Genomic DNA, 20,342 nt, shown 5'->3' on the forward strand with positions numbered 1-20,342 from the left:
CCAGACTCCTATAGCTGCTCCTCTAGGACTCATTGCTGTGACCACTACTGCTGCTGCTGCAGAAACAACTCTTCAATTTTGATACAGACACTTCATTTCTTCAGAATGGGACTAACTGACTCTCATCATTGCTGACTTGCCTCACCCTTGGACAGTGCAGGACAATTGGACGCTTTACTATTACAAGCACTGCTCTGGCCAAGGGTCGGACTGAAATTTTACTACAATTTATAAGACTGTATTGTGTTTGGAATTGTTCCTCTTTCTATTTCAAATTTTTGTAATTTTGTAAACAGAAAAGGGGGAGATGTTGGATATCATTGGTTTGTCCTTTCCCCCTTGCCACTAGGAGCTTAGGTTTATCAGTCACACCCATCAAAGTGCTCCCGAGTCACTCCCATTCTTTTGTTTATCTGTAACCAATTCTACCAGTTTATCTGCTCTTCCCTTAATCAAACTCTGTTAATTGGTAAGGTCAGAACTTCCTAGGACACTGAATATTATAACATTGCCTTTCTCTCCTCTTTATGCCTTTTGAATAATTTACTTTAAAGCTATGTCTTTTTTGTATAGACACAAGAAGACAATATTATGCTTTTATAACTTAAGACTTAATTGGCCTCTATTCCCTCCTGGGCATCTGCTTTCTCCACTTAAGCCTCAGTTGCCCTCAGTTCCTAGCACCCCAAAGTAGGGTCCCCGACGTGGGACGGGAAGGATCCAGGGCAAGCGGTGAGTTATGTGCTACCCTGGCATCGAGATGGGCCTGGCCAAAGTGCCTAATTCTTAACTATAAGTTAAGAGCTTGATCATAGACAAATACTGTCATGATCCAATAGTAATTATGAGACTGGGACCCTGCCAGGGCTAGGAAAGACTGATTTGGCCTGAGCACTGTAGTCTGAGATTGAGATGGCCCCAGGAGAGCAATTCTATAAGCTTTAATGCATCTCTTATTGTGTCCATACAAAATGATTAATATTATGAATTCTTATATGTTTGCTGGCTGAGGAGAAGAGAAACACATTCATGGGACTCTGCCCTTGGGTGGGTCTTCCTGCTGAAAGAGAATTAAGTCCTAGGAGAAGCATCCCCTGGGGAAAAGAACCTTACCCTATTGCTGACCACACCTATGTGTATGCCCCAACCCCCTGATGCTGTGGAGATTTAACTAGGCGGTAAGAGTGGGTTGGGGGGCCAGAGCCAGATCCACGGCGCCAGATCCACTGGGGCCAGATCCACGGAGCCAGATTCATGGGGGCCAGATCCACGGGGGCCAGATCTACTGATCGAGAGAGAGACCGAGAGCCGGGAGAGAGGCAGAGAGAGAGAGAATGAAGTAGGATGGGGGAGAAAGAAGCAGGAGGAGAATCAGAGGAGAATAGAGATGGACATGAAATAAACCGATCGAGCAACCAGTTTTGCCTTCTTCCTTCCTTCACCTGCCTCGCCGCCTGCGCGCCATTTCTTTTCTTTTTATTTTTAACACCCAGTGACCCTCCCCAGGGGCCACCACACAGGGTTGCTCCAAAAAGACAAGGAAGGACTCATGGGCTGGGCCTGGGATGGAGTGCGTGTGCATGTGCGTGTGCATGTGCGTGTGTGTGTGTGTGTGTGTGCGTGTGTGTGTGTGTGTGTGTGTGTATGGGGCACAGGGAATGTGATTTCGATGCCCAGGAAGAGGAAGCAGACATAGGATTTGATTGTCCTGGCCTGAGCCAGTTCCCAGATGGAAACGGGGTGTTGCTCCACCCCCAGGCTGGGGGTGCGACACGCTGAGCTGGGCTGACCGGTTGACCCTCCTATCTGTCCACACAGGTCTTGCCCTCGAGTCGTGCCCAGCCAGCCTCCCGTGGCCATGGCCGCTTACGGCCAGACGCAGTACAGCGCCGGGATCCAGCAGGCTGCCCCCTACACGGCCTACCCCACGCCCGCACAGGCCTACGGAATCCCCTCCTACAGTGAGTACCAGCCCGTGCCCACCCCCTGGTGTTCCATGGACCCTGGGACCTCGGCTCCATGCACAGCGATGAGCCGGGCGGCCTGTGGGGGATGGGAGGTAGAGTGGTTAGAGCTCAGCGGGAGGTCTCTTGCCTTGCAAGCTGAAGCCGTCGCTTTGATCCCCAACACCACCCAAATACACAGACAGTCCTCTAGACCAGAGCAAGGCGTCGGGGAAGTGGGACTTGAATGAGTCCCATGTTGGGGAGTCTGCAGCTCTATGGATGTCAGGAATGGCTGGTTCTAGGTGCTCAGGTGATGTCAGAAGGAAGATGACTCACTGCCTTTCCAGGTGCCTTCCTGAGTCAGCCTTCCTCCCAGAGGTCACAACAGCGAAGGTGGTTATGCATCATTGGGTCGGCCACCTCTCACCCAGCCCTCCAGGGGAGGTTTTATGTGATCCTTTCCCAGGAGTGCATGGGAATCCCCTAGTGCACCCCCCACCACCAATCTGGCTGATGCAGGGTCACTGTGACATGCTAGGCCCAGGCCCGGGACTGTGGTTCTTCCAGAGGCTGGTGCAGTGGATGGTTCCAAAGATGAAGGGTGGTAGGAGGGAGGCTGGTGGGTAGAGCAGCAAATCTGCCAATCCTTGATGCTCGGACCTGGGACTTAGGGAGCCAGCCCTCCCTGCACGGCTCCCCTGTCTCCACATCCTTCAGATGCTGCAGCAGGTGGGAGTGGAGGAGGGCCCGGCAGAGGTGAAGAGCTGTTGGTGTCAGAGACAGGATGTCCCCCCATCAGCCGCCAGCACCCAAGGGTCCCCGAGAGCCAATGGTGTCATTCTGGTCTCACGCCCCCAGAGCCTGATGGCATACGTGCAAGTCCCCAAGGTGACAGATCCAGGACCTGGGGAAGATTCAACTCTTGGTTGGTTTCTGAAGGTGGGGAAAGCCAGTGTCTGTTCTGCTCACAAGCCGTCTCGTGCTCAGACAAGATGTTGGTTCCATTCCGCCCTTCCCCTGATTGGATAAGGCCCACCCACACGCAGATGGCCATCTGCTTGACTAAGTCCCCGACTCCAGTACCCGCATCTACCAGCATCCCCTAGCGAACACACCCACCCTGACCATGTGTCTGCACACCTAACCAGACTGACCCAGAACAAACATCCACTCCCACTCATCCCGTCCCCTCCCGGTTAACTGATGCATCGACCAGAGTTCTTTTTGCAGCAGATGGCCCCTTCCATGCTCGGTTGATTAAGAAAGGGGGGAGACGGTGATGAACAGAGCAGGAAGGCCTCAGGCAAGGCGGGATCCAGGGACTACAGCAGCGGTGTCCTTGGGGAGCCATTGTTGTGCTTCCTTGTGTGGGCTTCAGGCCCGACACTGGTGCCAGAGATAGCCCTGCTGCTCTCAGTCAGGCCTCGTGTGTCCCCCTCAAGAGCCAGTTTCACCAGAGAAATGCATCCAGGGCAAACGCTGCCAGAGACACCTCGGGTTCAAGATGCAGTTGACTTGGGGTCAATGTTTGGTTGTTGCATGTGCAGAGACTTTACTGGGGCCACTGCCACGTTTTGTGATGCAGTCCCCAGGGGGTCGTGACCCTGCTTTAGAAGCTCAGCCTGATGCCACCCCTGACCCAGGCTCCAGGGCGAGAAGGTGGAAGGCTGTGGATGGCCACATCCAGCTGAATGTCTGTCAGGGGAAATGGCTCAGAGGGGCCTGTGGGGAGGTTGAATGCCAGAAGGGTGGCGGGAGCCATGTCCTGGGCCCCACAGCCCGATCCGAACCCACTATACAGTGCGGGTGAGGAGCTCTCCGGCCCCTCGTGGTTATGGGGAGGTTAGGGTGAGATGATTCACATCAGGGGTCAACTCACTTCATTAGGGCCAGGTCACGAGACTTTTCAGCCCTGTGGACTAAACCGTTTCAATGGCCACTTCTCAGCTCCACCATTGCAACAGGAACTTGTCCACCAACATGGAAGCTCCTAGGTGGGCCAGTGTTCCAATAAAACTTTATTGACACAAACAAGCAGTGGGCCAGATTTGACCCCATAAACCCTAATTAGGGTCAGCCCCTGATCTACAGGAAGACCTGTGCTCCCGGGGCCAGCCCATGCGAAAGGCCTGTCTGAGCAGTGGAAGAAGCAAATGCCCGGAACGTCCCTGTCACTGGAGAATGACAGGCGGGACAAGCCACGTCCCCTCCCAGACGCCGATGCCCCAGCAAGCCGTGTTTGCTCATTGTCTGGAAGGACCTTGTTGAATCTTGTTAGGAGACTTTTTTTTCCCCTTGCTCCTTGGCAAATAGCCTTTGTCTAAATAGCTGAGAGGGAAGGACACAGTTGAGCAAACTCGAGGCAAGGCGGTTAGGAGTGTAGGGTGGATTTCAGTTTCCTCTCAACTTAAGACAGAAGGAGAAGCTTAAAGTATATCATGTAAAGCACAGTCGAGCTGACCGCATCCGGCTTAAGGAAATAAGAGATAAAGGTCAGGGAACCGGAGAGAGCATCCCAAGGTGACAGTATAACCTCTCCCGGTTCCTGCTCCAGGTGGGTTCCCCAGCATCGAGCATGACCGGATGCAGCCCTGGGGGTCCCCGAGCACTGCCCTGCCAGGGTCACCCCCAGTACCACAGGCCAAGCCTCATTGCATCCTCACGACCCACATTGAAGTAAAGGCCTCGCTGGCCAACACCCACCAGGAGGAGCCCCCCGGTTTCCTGAACATCACTTGGGGACTTACACACACACGCGCGCGCGCGCGCGTGCACACACACACACACACACACACACACACGAGTGAGGGGTACCACTTCAGTGGTAAATAGAGCACAGGCAATGTTCAAGGCCCGAGTCCATCTCCTGGCACAGTGCGGGTCCACGTACACCCATGGGAATCACCGGGGAGCCCCTGAGCACCCCAGGGGCCGCCCACCTACACCTTGGGGCCGGGCATCACCGGGCAGGGCTCCAGGCTCCCCATACTGCCAGATGTGGCCCCTAAAATAAAATCAGAACTAAAGGGAGGCAACCTCCCTTTCTCCTCAGAGACCCACAGCCTGTCTGGTGCCTGGCACGTGTCGGGGTCTGCCCACTCAGGCGCTACAGAACTCGGGAGGAAATGTCGGGTTTTGCTTGCCTGACAGTCTGGGTTTCAATAAAACTTTACTCATTAAACCAGGCAGCAAATCACCCATGGCCAAGTAAGCTGTGATCTACCCTCTCCCCCCGACCTCCACCCATCCACCCCCCCAAAGCTTTATTTTGCATTTAATTTTACAGCTTTTCTTGCACCTTGTTTTCAAGTTTTGCTTGTCCTAAGTGCATTTAATTTTATTTTTTCTTTTTGGGTCACACCTGCCAAGCACAAGAGTCACTCCTGGCTTATGCACTCAGGAATTACCCCTGGCAGTGCTCGGGGCACCCTATGGGATGCTGGGAATCGAGCCCGGGTCAGCTGCGTGCAAGGCAAATGCCCTCCCCGCTGTGCTATTGCTCCAGCCCCAAGAGCATGTAATTTGCATTGGTTAGACGGCCACTTTGTTCCTACAGTAGGTCTGTGAACTGACCCCAGGCTCTTAGCTCCACTCCATCCATCTCACCACACTGCATTATTCCGTGACCTGTGCCCCCTCCCACGTGTCCGTGGTTCCCCAAAATCCATTGCTTCAAGCTGAAGTAGTTGTTCTTCCTCAGGGCTCTGGCGCTCTGCTGGCCTGACCTGGTCACTTGCAGTAGAGCCTAAATGGCAGGTCTGTTGGAGGGGGGGGTGCAAGACTCGTCAGATCAGCAGCCCCTTTCTCTGCCTGGACAACCCCGTGGCATAAATGTGCTGATTTCCAGGGCAGGGAGGGGGGGATCTCTGAGTGTCTCGAAGCCTCCAGAACCCACACGCATCTCTCCAGCTGTTTCCATCACTCAGACAAGACGCGGCCAGTGTGGAGGGCACGTGGCCCCCACCTCGGGTTGCGGGCACCGCTGCCACCTGCAACTTAGTTCTGAGCCTACCCCGGTGTGTCTGGATTTCTTAACAAGGAACCGGGAGCTGCCCAGACAGAAAAGGAATCCGTTTGCTTCTGATGTGAAATTGGAAACACAGGAAGCGTGCGATAGACTTGCCGTGTCTCCTGTAGAGACTCCCTTAACCGCTTCCCACCGTCGCTTGGGGAAACAGAGCCATCTGGCCCGGAGGCTGCCCCTGAAAGGCACGGGGTGGTACTGGGCCTCGGGAGCCGGTACCTTCAAGCGTAAAGTGACCTGAGCCCCCCAGTGCTCAGCTGCCACCAGCATCTGTCTAAGAGCACGCAGAGATCTCTCTTAGAACTGCAGAGTGGGGGCTGGAGTGATAGCACAGTGGGGAGGGCATTTGCCTTGCACGCCGCTGACCCGGGTTTGATTCCCAGCATCCCGTATGGTCCGCTGAGCACCGCCAGGAATGGTTCCTGGGTGCAGAGCCAGGAGTAACCCCTGAGCATCACTGGGTGTGACCCAAAAAAAACAAACCCTGCAGGGTGGGTGCATGGCAGGTGGGCTCGGAGATGCTTGCACTGACAGGCTCTGGGCCCAGCTGGGGTCCCGGAGATGATCATATGGGCCTGCATTATGAAAACCAGGCACAGACTCATGACTCTGGTTTCTTGGTCTTTCTTTGGGACACGCCAAGGCAGAGCCATCGTGGAGCCGGGTGGGCACTTGCTTTGTCTGAGACTGACCCAGGTTCCCTCCCCACATCCCATAGGGTCCCCCAAGCAGTGCCAGGAATGAGTCCTGAGCGCAGAGCCAGGAGTCAGTCCTGAGCACTGCAGGGCGTGGCCGAGAGAGAGAGAGAGAGAGAGAGACAGAGAGAGAGAGAGACAGAGAGAGAGAGACAGAGAGCGTTTTAGATTCAAGTGAATTTTTGAAGACGGAGAAAAGGCATTGTAGTAGGGGGACTCTAGGGGTCCGGAACACCCAAGCAGATGGCACACAAATGATGAAACTTGGGGAGGCCGAATTCGGGTCTGATCCCTCACTTTGTTCCTGAGGAAAATCAGAGCACCCCAAATAGCGGGGACTTGTCTAGGCGATGCGTGTCTCCAAGAAGGCTGGGGAGGGGAGCTCGGGGCCAGCGGAGAATGTGGCCAGTCACAGTGGCCAGCCTGCCTCGCCGACCCCTCCCTCCCCACTCTCCCACTCCCGGCCCCCCCAGCCCCACCGGCCTCCTGGCCCCTGGCTCCGCCCCCTTCCCCATGTCTGACCCCACCTGCCCTAGGCCCTGGCTCGCGGGGGCTCCCTTTCCTTCTCCCCCTCCACAGGACACGAGTCCTGTCGTCAGGGAGGCTGCTTGCAAAACCTGGGGTTGATGAGAAGCTCTTTCTGTCGCAGACCCCTGAGGCCGGCCCTCACAGGTTAACCATCATTATAGAACCATCCCTGCACTCAAAGTGGTGTTCAAAGACGTGCCGTCTCCAGCAGGGGTCAGATGCCTTGGCCCCAGGTGCTGAGTTCAATGGTTCTTCTAGAACAGAGCACCGGCAGGTGCTCATTTAGAGCAAGTTTGTCTCTCTCCCATCAAACACCTTTTAGAAATAACCGTGACTATCCGGGATGTTCTTTGGGGACCGCGAGACGGCTCAAATGACTGGAACACGAGCTTTGCCTGAGGGGGTCCTGACCTGGTCCCCAGCACTGTCGGTTCCCCCTTAGCACCATGGGAGCCCCCTCGGCACCGCAACAAACACCCCCTGAGCCCCAAGCCAAGGGGTGGCCCCATGCACCACCAGGTGTGACACAAACAAAAAAATATCCAAGGGGCTGGAGCTATAGCATAGTGGGTAGGGCGTTTGCCTTGCACGCAGCCGACCCGGGTTCGATTCCCAGCATCCCATATGGTCCCCTGAGCACCGCCAGGAGTAATTCCTGAGTGCAGAGCCAGGAGTAACCCCTGTGCATTGCCGGGTGTGACCCAAAAAGCAAAAAAAACAAAAACAAACAAAAAAAATTCCAAGAAATTGTTGGGTTCCGCTACCACCAAGATACTATTAACAATTTAAAAAGAGGAACGTGTGTTACGCCTACGTAGGGATGCGGTTTTCACACACACACATTCTATACGGATTTTTATGTGCACAAAATAGCACAAAATAGCCCAGAAGAAAGCACAGGTGCTGGTAATGGCCGTTGCTGTGGGGAGGAGAGCCAGGGTCCTGGGGTCAGGGACACACACGACCCTTCCCACGCCACCTCTGGCACTGTTTGAATTTTCTACTGTCAAGTCATTCACTACACTTGCCATCAAAATACTGAATGTAGGTTCCTAATGGTGGTGCAACCCCCTCCCTCGTGGCAACCTCCTCCTGAGCCAGTGCTCATGGACCTGGGACCTGTGCTTTGGGGACACGGGTTAGACTTGCCCGAGTGAGGACTGGTTTGTAACTGGAAATTTGCATAAGCCACCACCCTCCCATGGGAAAAGAGTAGAGCACGGAAGGGTTAAGTGGCCTCACCTCATGTGGAAGGGTTAAGTGGCCTCACCTCATCTGGAAGGGTCCAGTGGCCTCATGTCATGTGGCAGGGTCCAGTGACCTCACCTCATGTGGCAAGGCTCAGTGGCCTCACCTCATGTGGCAGGCCCAGTGGCCTCATGTTATATGGCAGGTCCAGTGGCCTCACCTCATGTGGCAGGTCCAGTGGCCTCATGTCACATGGCAGGGTCCAGTGGCCTCATGTCACGTGACAGGGTCCAGTGACCTCACCTCATGTGGCAGGTCCAGTGGCCTCACCTCATGTGGCAGGTCCAGTGGCCTCACCTCATGTGGCAGGTCCAGTGGCCTCACCTCACGTGGCAGGGTTAACTGGCTTCACTCGTGTGGCAGGGTCCAGTGTCCTGACCTCGTCTGTGGCAGGAGTCTCCACGGAACACCTTCGCCCCTGGAAGGCAGGCCCCACGCTCTCCATGCTGAGAGCCAGGCAGGAAACAGAGCCCGGAGGGTTATAGGAAGGACCCCCATGGTGTGGCCGTCCCCCATCCCTGACTTCCATGCTCCATAAGGTCTTAGGACGCCAGACACCAAAGCGCAGCTGTGGTGAAATCTGGGGCCTTAAACCAGCCCCGTGTGTCCACAAAGGTAGGGACCTGTGGTGCCCCAGGACCCCCACAGACTGGGACACTTTGGGGGTCAGACCACTGCCCCCTGGGAACACAGGTTGGCTTTGCTCCGCCATCTCCTTGGTCAAAAGCAGACCCGCATCCAGGTTTCTTGGGTGTATCTCTTGGTTTTTGAACAAACACGATGGGTTCCGATTTCCCTTTAAAACTTGTGAGGCAACAGCTTGATAGCTGATCTCACGCGCTGGGGGAAAAGGTAGCTGGGGTGGAGAGAGGAGCACTGAATAAACGATGGTTGGAGGGGTCGCCCAGGATGGTAGATGCATGCTGAAAGTAGACTATGGACCAGACACGATGGCTGCCTGTCACCTGTATTGCAAACCATAACAGCCCAAAGGACAGAGAAAGTAAGAGGGAATGTGCCCACCACGGAGGCAGGTGGTGGGAAGAGGTGGGGGGTGGGGGAGGGATACTGGGAACATTGGGGGTGGGGAAGGGGCACTGGTGGAGGGATGGGTACTTGAACATTGTTTGACTGAAGCACAATCATGAAAGTCCGTAAGTCTTTAAATGTATCTCACAATGATTCATTCACTGTCATCATCATCACTGTCATCCCGTTGCTCATCGATTTGCTCGAGCGGGCACCAGTAACGTCTCCATGGTGAGACTTGTCGTTACTGTTTTTGGCATATCGAATATGCCATGAGTAGCTTGCCAGGCTCTGCCATGTGGGCAAGATACTCTTGGTAGCTTACCGGGCTCTCCGAGAGGGGTGGAGGAATCAAACCTGGGTCAGCCGCGTGCAAGGCAAACACCCTACCCGCTGTGCTATCGCTCCAGCCCACGATGATTCATTAAAATAAATTTTTTTAATAATCTATTTTTAAAAAAACTTGTGGGGCAATCAGAAAGTGTGGCTCGGCTTCCCCGGCTCCTGGGTCACCAATTCACGCTGCCCAGCCTGGGACCCCTGCCCTGGACACTGTCAGCCTGGCAGCTCCCTGGACAGCCCTGAGTCTTGGGTGCTGATGCTTCTTCCTCCTCCCTCCAGGCATCAAGACAGAAGACAGTTTGAACCATTCCCCGGGCCAGGGTGGATTCCTCGGCTACGGCTCCAGCTTCAGCACCCCGGCCGCTGGACAGAGCCCGTACGCCTACCAGATGCACGGTGAGTGCCGCCCGCCCTCCCTGCCGCCTCGCCGGGCAGAAGGGCAGAGGGATTAAGCACCTACTGTGTGCCGGGACCTATCTGTTAGGAGCGGGTGGGGTAGGAGAGACAAAATTGATCTTAGCTGCCTCGTGGCAATTTTGTGGCCAGAGGGAGACAGCCAACAAGTGACCTTCGGGAGGGCGTGAGGGCAGTGGAGCAAGCAGAGCCGTGTTCGGTGTCAGAGAGCCGGAGAGTCGGGCTGGACCCCTGGGTCCCGTCGTCAGCGCCAGTTTCTGGGAGCTGTGATGCTGGAGGGCCACAGACAGCCCTGGGGGACGTGCAAGAGCTGGGGCAAAGCCGGGGCTTGTCTCTGGGAGGGAAGGCGTCTGTTGCTGTGGCTGTGTGTCTTGTATCTTAAGTGCGGGTGTGTATCCGTATCTGGGGAACTTGTTACAGGGTGTAAAAGTAAGCTGCCGGGTGTTACTTTGAAACATTTCAGTAGTGCTGCGAGTGTCCAGCTCTGTATCTTCCTCCTCCCGTCAGACCGCTGAGGGTTACTGACCCTCGTTACCAGGGAGGCTCCCGTTACCTCCCAAAAACATTTTATGTAGCTAAATCTGACTTAAAAGTAAAATTGGGGAGGGCGCGGAGCAATAGTACAGTGGGCAGGGCGTTTGCCTTGCACTTGGCTGACCCAGGCTCAATCCCCAGCATCCCTTATGGTCCCCCAAGCCTGCCTGGAGTGATCCCTGAGCACAGAGCCAAGAGTCACCCCTGAGTACCACCCGGTGTGACCCAAAAACAACCAAAACCACATTTGTGCCCCTAAACACACCTTATCCCCTTGTCCCACCCTCACCCACGCCCTGTCACTCTGTCTTGGGGGATTTGTTTTATGTTTGTGCATTCGTTTGGGCACCTTGGATTGTTTTGTATTCCTTCGGAGGCCAGCTCTGACTTTGTCTCATGTAGCGTCCCGGGCTCCAGGTCCACCACGTGGCCCCGAGTGAAGGCCCCCACCCTTCTCCATAGTCCCGCCCACGCCCTGCACTCCCCTCCCCTGCAGCTGGCACTCTGCTGGGGTGAATAGTGCGGCCATGAGCTGGCGCCGAGCATATCAGGGCCCGGTTCCCCTTCTGTCGTCCGGTCCCGGAGCAGAGCTGCTGGGTTGGGGCCTGTTTGTACGTGTCTGGAGCTGCTCTGTGGCTGTCTGCCGTGGCCGCGCTGTTCACGTTCCTTGCGGCAGTGACCGACCAAGGCTTCCTTTCGCCTCTCCCCCCACCCCCTGGCACCTGCTCCCCTCCATCTTCCCGCAGGGCTGGGCAACAGCCCTTGCGGTCTCAGCTGCGTTTCCCTGACCACCCGTGACGTCCAGCACCCTCTCCTGGGCCTGGTGACTGTCTGGGTGTCCTCTTTAGAGAAGTAGCTAGTTCTGGAGCTGGAGAGATAGTACAGCGGGGTGGGCACTTGCCTGGCACGCGGCCGACCCAGGTTCAATCTCCGGCATCCTGTACGGTCCCCCTGAGCACCGCCAGGAGTGATTCCTGAACAGAGAGCAGGAGTTAAGTCCTGAGCCTCACAGGTATAGGCTCCCAAAAACATTTTATGTAGCTAATTCTGACTTAAAAGTAAAATTGGGGAGGGGGCGGAGTGATAGTACAGTGGGGAGGGTGTTCGCCTTGCACACAGCTGACCTGGGTTCAATCCCCGACATCCCATATGGTCCCCCGAGCACTGCCAGGAGTGATTCCTGAGTGCAGAGCCAGGAGTAAGCCCTGAGCATCGCTGGGTGTGACCAAAAAAAAATCAACAAAAATTGGGGATGCTATTAATTTATGCTATTTGTTTTTATGTATTTTATTTTCATTGCTTTTGGGGCCACACCCAGCACTCTTAGTGGTGCTCAGAAGACCATACGGGGTGCTAGGGATCGAACCCGGGTCAGCCGCATGCAAAGACAAATGCCCTGCCCCCTGTATATCTCTTCGGCCCTAAGTTGTGTTATTTCTTGATGGATTTTAGAGGTTCAGCTCTCGGGGACAGGGGACTGCTCAAACATCCTCTTACCATGTAGGCCACCCTTCGGTGCTGTCCATCACTTGGAAGAAAAGTCCAAGGTCCGTCCCAGAGGCCATTGCGGCCAGTTTAGAGTCAGGGGGCGGGAGGAGAGAGCTGGGAGCAGAGGGCAGCTGAGTCACATGGGGCCTGAGGCCACGGCTCGGCGTGGGTTTGCTTTGGCTGGGATGGACTGACTGGGCAAGTCCACGGGGACTCAGAGCCATGCCGCTGGTGGGGATGTTAGCAGCTTATCCAGGAGCTGTGCAGAGAGGAGGTCCAGCCCTCGAATCTCTTGGAACTGGCCTTAGACACGGGTGGAAGAACCCCAGTGTCTTTAGTTTGTTTTTGTTTGGGGGCCACACCTCCCAGTGCCCAGGACTTACTGCCGGCCCTGTGCTCAGGGATGAGTCCTGGAGGGGCTCCAAGGACCATATCCAGTGCTGCAAAGAAAGTGCCCCGCCTACTGTACTGTCTCTGGGGCCCAAACCCCCCGTGTTTGACTCCGCCCCTTGGGCCCCTGGAAGTTGCCCGTCCTCTGCCCCCACTTCATCCACCCAGCGCCGCCCCCCCCACTCCCCAGGGTCTCAGAACTAGCATCTGCTGGCTGATGTGTGGAGCGGAGGGGCGGTCACTCGTCTTTTGGGGACTCCTTGTCCTGGTCCCGTTGTTTTCCTTCACGATAGCTAAAAAATAACCAAAAGTGAGAAGACGTTTGTCAGCCGGAAGAGATGACGGCAGTGAGCAGATGAGTCACTGTTTTCCAGTATTGTCACTCTGCACGGTGTCCAAAGAAACAGCAAAACTGTGAGAGCCGCCTTCTGGGCGCTGTGATCGCAGGGGTCAGCGAGGGCGAAGGGGGTGGTGGACATCAGCACTTTCCCTAGAAAGCTTCGGCTTGGCGCCCGCCAAGGCTGGGAGGCTGGCATCAGTCTAGGGGACACTGAGGCACAGAGAGGCGTCTCGTCTGCCCGGCATCAGTTTGTATTCTACTGCAGATACAGGCCGAGGCTCCTGGGGGGTCTGGGGGACCCCCGTCGGCAGCCTGTGACCCCCCCACCGTGGTGGACTCGCTGCGTCTCGCTGAAGGGCAGAGGTGCTGGCCCCGCCCTGGGCGCGTGTGAATGACGGTGCCCACGGCCGTCACGGAGGCTGGAACTTGGGTCTGTGTCAAACCAGGTCTCCCTGGGAAGGGGAACTTTCCCCTCAGGACGTCCAGCCACACACTCAGCCTCGCCCCCTCTGCTCCCGCCCTGTGACAGGGGACTGAGTGGCGTCACCCAGGAGTGACATGGGGGCAGCGGGGGGGGGGGTGAAAAGAAGCCCAAAGGGAAGGACCAGTGTGAGCAGAGGAGGGGAGGGGGCGCAGAGCCTCAGGACAGGGGTGCAGGGAGCAAGGGAGGGGCCTGGGAGGGAAGCCAGAGCCCAGCCCACGCCGTGCCCAGCCCCCTCCTGTCTTCATGACACCCCTCATGCTTGCTGCTCCCCCGGGAGAAAGGGGCTCAGAGAGGCGCAGGGCCAGCACGAGTAGGGGGGTGTAAACACGGGGCTTCGTGCCTGTGAAGCCGTCAGACAGGCTGTATCCTCAGCCACCCTCCCTCCACCCCCCCCAACCTCCCCCCAGAATCTCCTCCCACCAGGGGAGGGGCCAAGGGTCTGGTCACTTGCCCGAGGCCACCTGGTGATAGCCTGGCCTTGCCCCCCAAACTCAAATCCGAGGCTCCTCGCCATTGGGGCCACCTGCCGCCACTTCCCCACTTTCCTCTTGGAGACCGTCCCGGGGGGGAGCCTGCCCTGGAGCCCCAGCACCCCTTCCTGCCCCCCACTCAGCCCCTCACACCTGGAAACCCAGCTGCTGCCCTCCCACCCTCCCTGGGAATAACCCGGATTGTTTTCTTATGCCAGAAAGGCTGGGCCAGCAGCTGGACCTGTCCCCACCGAGCACCTTCACCCCCGTGCTCTGGGCCATAAGCCGTGCTCGGGACAGTGCAGGCTTTCTGCAAGTCTCACAGATTACTCTGAACATCATTTTACTAAACACGTGCAAGCATGCGCATGCGCACTCAGGCACACGCACGCACACATGCACACACATGCACACAGGCACGCATGCACACACATGCACATACGTGCACACATGCACACACACATGCACACATGCACACATGCACACATGCACACCATGCTCATGTGCTTCCTAGTAATTTTTTTTTCCAGCTGCTTGTCCCAGCCCTGGGGGGACGGCAGGAGGGATTGGGGGATTGTCCAGGGAACTCCATAGTCAACTTGATCTTTCAGTCTCACCATCTGTGAACCTTCTGATCATGATTGCGGAGCCCTGTGGGTCCGACTTCCCCCACCGGGCACACACAGTACTCTTACAATAAAGTGTCTTTCTCAAAAAAGAAAAATAAAAAAGGAAGTAGCAAAGGTGAGCGTGGAGAGGGGCTGGAGCAATAGCACAGCGGGGAGGGCGTTTGCCTTGCATGTGGCTGACCCAGGTTCGATTCCCAGCATCCCATAGGGTCCCCTGAGCACTGCTAGGGGTGATTCCTGAGTACAGAGCCAGGAGTAACCCCTGAGCCGGGTGTGACCCCAAAAAGAAAAAAAAAGGTGAGCGTGGAGCGTGCTGAGTTGAAACGAATGAGCCGTCCACATTAGCCACTGTCCTTTGGGTGAATCTGCGTTGCAGGGTGACTCACTCTCCTCGGATATTCCTCTCAAATTTGCCAGAGGGCGGGGGGGGGGGATGTGAGCATGGGCACTCAGAACCCCGCGGAGCACTCGGGAGCTATGTAGAAATGTCAGGAATGTCTAGAAAAACCCAAAGTCCGACTCAACGGTTTGTGGGTCGGTGATCTCTGTCTGCGGCCTCTTGTGGCTGGTTTGCACTGGATTTATTCATCTCAATCAAAATCACGCATCACTGCTGCAATTGAAGCAGACTGGGCAGGTCCCAGCACCCCTGTGATGTGTGTCTCAGCTCTGGGTTCAGGGCAGGGGCAGGGAGCCTGGGGAAGGTCACGGTTATGTAAAAACACAAAAAAGAAAAAGAAAGCGGGCACCACACCACACCGGGCACAGGGCACAGGGCAGCGGCGCTGTCTCTCCCGCCACCCGCGTTTGGTAGTCTCCAACCGCTTCCCCCACCCCGGGGAGGCTGATGGAGATGATGAGGCAGGGGAAGGAAGGAACGGAGGCAAGCCGGTTGGTCTCAATCGCAGTTTATTCCAATCTCCTCCCTATCCACTCCTGTCTCTCTCTCTCTGCTTCTTCCCCGAGCCCCCTCATACAGCCCCTTAAATCCCTCCCCCCCCCCCCCCCCGCATCAGGCATCAGGGCTTACACATAGGTGTGGTCACAATCAATAGGGCAATAGGGGGTAAAGGTCTATCCCTTAGGGGATGCTCCTTCTAGGACAGATACTCTTTCAGCAGGACACCCGCCCAAGAGGGGAATCTCATGGGTGTGTTTCTCCTCTCTTTGTCCAGCTAACATATAAGTATTCATATTATTAATCATTTTGTATGGACATAGCAAGAGATGCATTAAGCTTATAGAATTGCTTTCCTGGGGTTATCTCGATCTCAGACTACAGTGCTCAGTCCAGATTAGTCTTTCCTATCCCTGGAAGGGTCCTAGTCTCGTCGTTGCTTTTGGATCATGACATGACATGCCCATGACCAAGCTCTTAACATATAGTTAAGCATTAGGCACTTTGGCCAAGCCCATCTCGATGCCAGGGTAGCACATAACTCACCGCTTGCCCTGGGTCCGTCCCATCCCTCGTCGGGACCCTGCTTTTGGGGGTTCTAGGAAGTAAGGGCAGCTGAAGCTTAAGTCGAGAAAGCAGATGCCCGGGAGTGAATAATATTTGAAGCCAATTAAATCCCATGTTACCAAAGCATATTAACAATTGTCTTTCTTTGTCCATACAAAAAGGATATTGTTTTAAAGTAAACTATTCAAAAGACATAAGAGAGGAGAAAGACAATATTAACTTACAATACAAGTTCAGTGTCCTAGCAAGGTCTGACCTTACAGATTAACAGAGTTTGATTAGGGGAAGAGCTGAATGACTAGTTGGGGAAAGGAGCATAGAAGTGATAACAGATAAACAAAGGAATGGGAGTGACTTGGGAGCACCTTGATGGGCGTGACTGATATACCTAAGCTCCTAGTGGCAAGGGGAACAGGACATACCAATGTAGTCTAGAATAGTTTAGAGATTATTACCAGATAAAGCTAAAGTCTTTATAGCAAGGGAGAGAGGCCAAACCAAAGTCAGGCCTAAAATATTTAGAGCTATATTCCAACAACGGTCACAGGTATCGGGCCTGCTTGGGGACGCGTGCGTGGCCCTAAGTCAGTGGACATATTTGCTGAAGGACTTCTCAGAGCTTTTGCAGGCTGATGCCTGTGACTGAAGAACAGAAGTCGAGTCTGTTTCCAGGGACACTTGGGCAGGGTCCCTCTCCTCCAAGGAATGTTCTGTGCTCCTCAGGGAATGATCTCGGGCCTCTTCCTCTGATCAAGCCCTTTGATTCAGCCTGGGGAGGTAGCACAGAGGCTAAGGCATTTGTCTTGCCATGGCTGACCCAGTTCCCTCGCTGGCACCACGCATGGCCCCTATTGAGCACTGCCAGGCGTGAACCCTATGTGCAGAGCCAGTAGTTTGCCCTGAGCACTGCTGGGTATGGTCTCCTAAACAGCAAAACAGACAAAAAAAAAGGGATCTTTACACACCAACACCAGCACATATGGTAATAAGATCCACATGCAAAACAGATAATATGGATAAACATATAACATAAATACATAACTTGGGTCAAGACATCAGTACGGGGCTGGAGCGATAGCACAGCGGGTAGGGCGTTTGCCTTGCACGTGGCCGACCTGGGTTCGATTCCCAGCATCCCATAGGGTCCCCTGAGCACCGCCAGGAGTGATTCCTGAGTGTGAGCCAGGAGTGACCCCTGTGCACCGCCAGGTATGCCCCAAAAAGAAAAAAAAAAAGACATCAGTCCTTGTTGCAACACAAATCGGCCACTCACACCCCATGTTCTCTTGCTGGCCTCAAATTTGCTCCTGGTTTCCAAACTCAGGACATCGAGATGCCTTTCGCCCCCTGTTTCAAGCATAGCTGTCTAATTCGCACATCTCGTCAGCTATTTCTTCTGTTGTGCGCCAGGGTTTGCGCTGGGATTGTTGTTGCTTTGGCTCCTTCTCTGTCCGTCTTGCTCGCCTGGCATTTCACAGCATGTGCCCTCTCGGGAAAGAGTTCATCACATCAGGGCAGGCACGCGTGTTTCTGCTCCTGTTTTCTGAGCCCACCGCTGCTCGAGCAATCCACACCCTTCGAGCACTTTGCTTTCTTCGAGGCTCGGCTTAGAGAACTTTCTCAGTAAGTCTAGAGGAAGCGTTTCCTCATTCTTTTCACAAGTGCCCATTATGCCTTTGAATGATGGGCAGTGAATGAATGATCTCACCAGTTGTCGTTTGCCTCTTTCCGTCTCCGGCAGTTACCACACAGCGGGTTTGAACAATTTTCTCTCTGTATTGCTCTGTTTCTCTGCATGTATCTCGGAGGGCCCAATTTCCAGAAGCAGAAATCGGGGTCAGGCACCAAGCCCCGTGCTGCAGTGTGATGGGGTCCTCTGCCTTGACCTTCCTGAGTAATCCCCCCTGCATTTAAATCCTCCCCAGCAGTGTCCCGGGGGCCTGTCTTACCATCTCCAGGTTATTGGTGGGTTTGCCCGTCAGATGCTTGGAAAGCAGTTTCTCCATGGAGGGCTCACACGCAGGGGGCTCTAATGAAGCCGACTTCCTAGGAAACTAGAAACACGCCAAAGAAGAGAGATGTGGTAGTCAGTGTTCCCGAACACAGCCTAGAAAATGCACTTACAACAGAATGTTCTGGAACGCAAACAGGCTGATGACATCGTCAAGGAGACTGAGTGGTCCATAGCGCAGCAGAACCTTTCCGGGACTTAGTGCTTGGAGCAGATGGTATTTTAATTCACTGGGGAAAGATGGATATTCGATGAATGGTGTTGGAACCACCAGTTAGCCCGCTGGGAGAGGGAAAGAAGTATGCCAGGAAAACCCAAATCCATGACACTCAGCAGCCACAAGAAAATAACACGAAAGACCTAGAACAAAAATGAGGGGCTGGAGTGATAGCACAGCTGGGAGGGCGTTTGCCTTGCATGCGGCTGACCCGGGTTTGAGTCCCAGCATCCCATAGGGTCCCCCGAGCACCGCCAAGAGTGATTCCTGAGTGCAGAGCCAGGAGTCAGCCCTGAGTATCACTGGGTGTGACCCAAAAAGCCAAAAAAAAAAAAAATGAGCAAGCATGTGTAAAACCTTAGAAAAGACTTTCCTACCCGTGACTCAGAAAGTCAGAAACCAGAAACAAAAAGGTTGACAAGGGTGAGGAGTGCAGATGAGCCTGTGTCGTGGGGACGGGCAGAACACAGCAGAAGTGAAGTCAGAACCCAAACAGGAGGGGAGGTGGGGGGAGGGGGGAGGTATACTGTGATTCTTGGTGGTAGAATATGTGCACTGGTGAAGGGATGGGTGTTCGAGCATTGTGTAACTGAGACTTAAACCTGAAAGCTTTGTAACTTTCCACATGGTGATTCAATAAAAGAATAAATTAATAAAAAAAAAAAACCAAACAGGAGACAAATGGCCAAGAGGGAAGAAACCACCTCATCCCAAATCACAGACTGTGGCTTTTAAAACAGTTGTGCAGATGGCACCTGCTCTGGTACCCGAGTCTTATAGATAACAGGGTGAAGGGGCAATTCGAAGGTGACAGGGAGGGGGAGGAGGAGGTTGAGAGTCAGGCAGCCCCACCCACGCCTCCCACGAAGGCCCCCACCCTCTAAGGCCAGTTCTTCCTGTTTTCCATGGTGGTCCCACAGCTGGATTTTAAAGAAAAATCCTTGTCATTCTCAGTAGTGCCAACTGATTTAAACACTTTTTTTTTATGGAGTTGGGGGTATCACACCAAACTGTGCTGAGGGGCTCTTCCTGACTCTGTGCTCAGGGGCGACCCCGATTGTGGCTCAGGGGACCATTGGGGTGCGGGAGACGAAGCCAGGCCTCCCAGAAGCAACACTGGACTCCTCTGAGATGTCTCTCCCCACCGCTTCTCAATTTTTTGTTTGTTTTGGAGCCACACCCGGCAATGCTCAGGAGTTTCTCCTGGCTTTGTACTCAGAAATTACTCCTGGCGCTAACCACAAGTAGTCGGCGGAGTGGGGGGACGCTGAGGGCAGGTAAGATGGAGAGACCAGTATGACAGTATGATAGCTGGGAATGATCACACTGGACACGATCTGAGGGTTAAAAGTAGGTAAAGGGATTTTCTTGATAACCTTTCAGTTATCAGTATTGCAAACCACAATGCCCAAAAGCGGGATGGGGAGAGAGGGAGAGAGAGAGAGAGAGAGAGAGAGAGAGAGAGAGAGAGAGAGAGAGAGAGAGAGAGAGGACAAATGCCTGCCATAGAAGCAGACAGGGAGTTGGGGTGGGGGTGACGTCAGGGAACCTGGGGACACTGGTGCTGGGAAATGTGCCCTGGTGGAGGGATGGGTGTTGGAACACTGTATGACTGAGATCCAATCATGGGCAACTTTGTAAGGGTCTATCTCACCATGATTCGATTTAAAAGTTTTTTAAAAGAAAGAAAGAAAGAAAGAAAGAAAGAAAGAAAGAAAGAAAGAAAGAAAGAAAGAAAGAAAGAAAGAAAGAAAGAGAAAATTACTCCTGGTGATGCTCAGGGGTCCCTATGGGACGCCCGGGATCGAACCCGGGCTGGCTGAGTGCAAGGTAAGCGCCCTCCCCTCTCAGGCCACCAGATTTTCTTAACTGGATGAACAGTGGGTGGAAGAACTTGCGAGCAAGAGCTGACTTCGGGGGGCTGGAGTGATAGCACAGCGGGTAGGGCGTTTGCCTTGCACACGGCCGACCCGGGTTCGATTTCCAGCATCTCATAGGGTCCCCTGAGCACCGCCAGGAGTGATTCCTGAGTGCAAAGCCAGGAGGAACCCCTGTGCATCGCCAGGTGTGACCAAAAAAAAAAAGAGC

General features: G+C 54.6%; 1 protein-coding gene across 3 annotated transcripts in view; it reads left to right on the forward strand.

Moving 5' to 3' along the window:
• EYA2 (EYA transcriptional coactivator and phosphatase 2) overlaps nucleotides 1-20,342 on the forward strand; it is a 208,295-nt gene that overhangs the window by 95,014 nt on the left and 92,939 nt on the right. For all 3 annotated transcript variants that reach the window (XM_055140851.1, XM_055140852.1, XM_055140853.1), the window contains 2 exons: nucleotides 1,819-1,961; nucleotides 10,092-10,208. In XM_055140851.1, the coding sequence (XP_054996826.1) occupies nucleotides 1,819-1,961; nucleotides 10,092-10,208 (260 nt within the window). The remainder of the gene's footprint in view (nucleotides 1-1,818; nucleotides 1,962-10,091; nucleotides 10,209-20,342) is intronic.

Source organism: Sorex araneus, chromosome 5 (assembly GCF_027595985.1).
Source record: "Sorex araneus isolate mSorAra2 chromosome 5, mSorAra2.pri, whole genome shotgun sequence".
Classification (NCBI taxonomy): domain Eukaryota; kingdom Metazoa; phylum Chordata; class Mammalia; order Eulipotyphla; family Soricidae; genus Sorex; species Sorex araneus.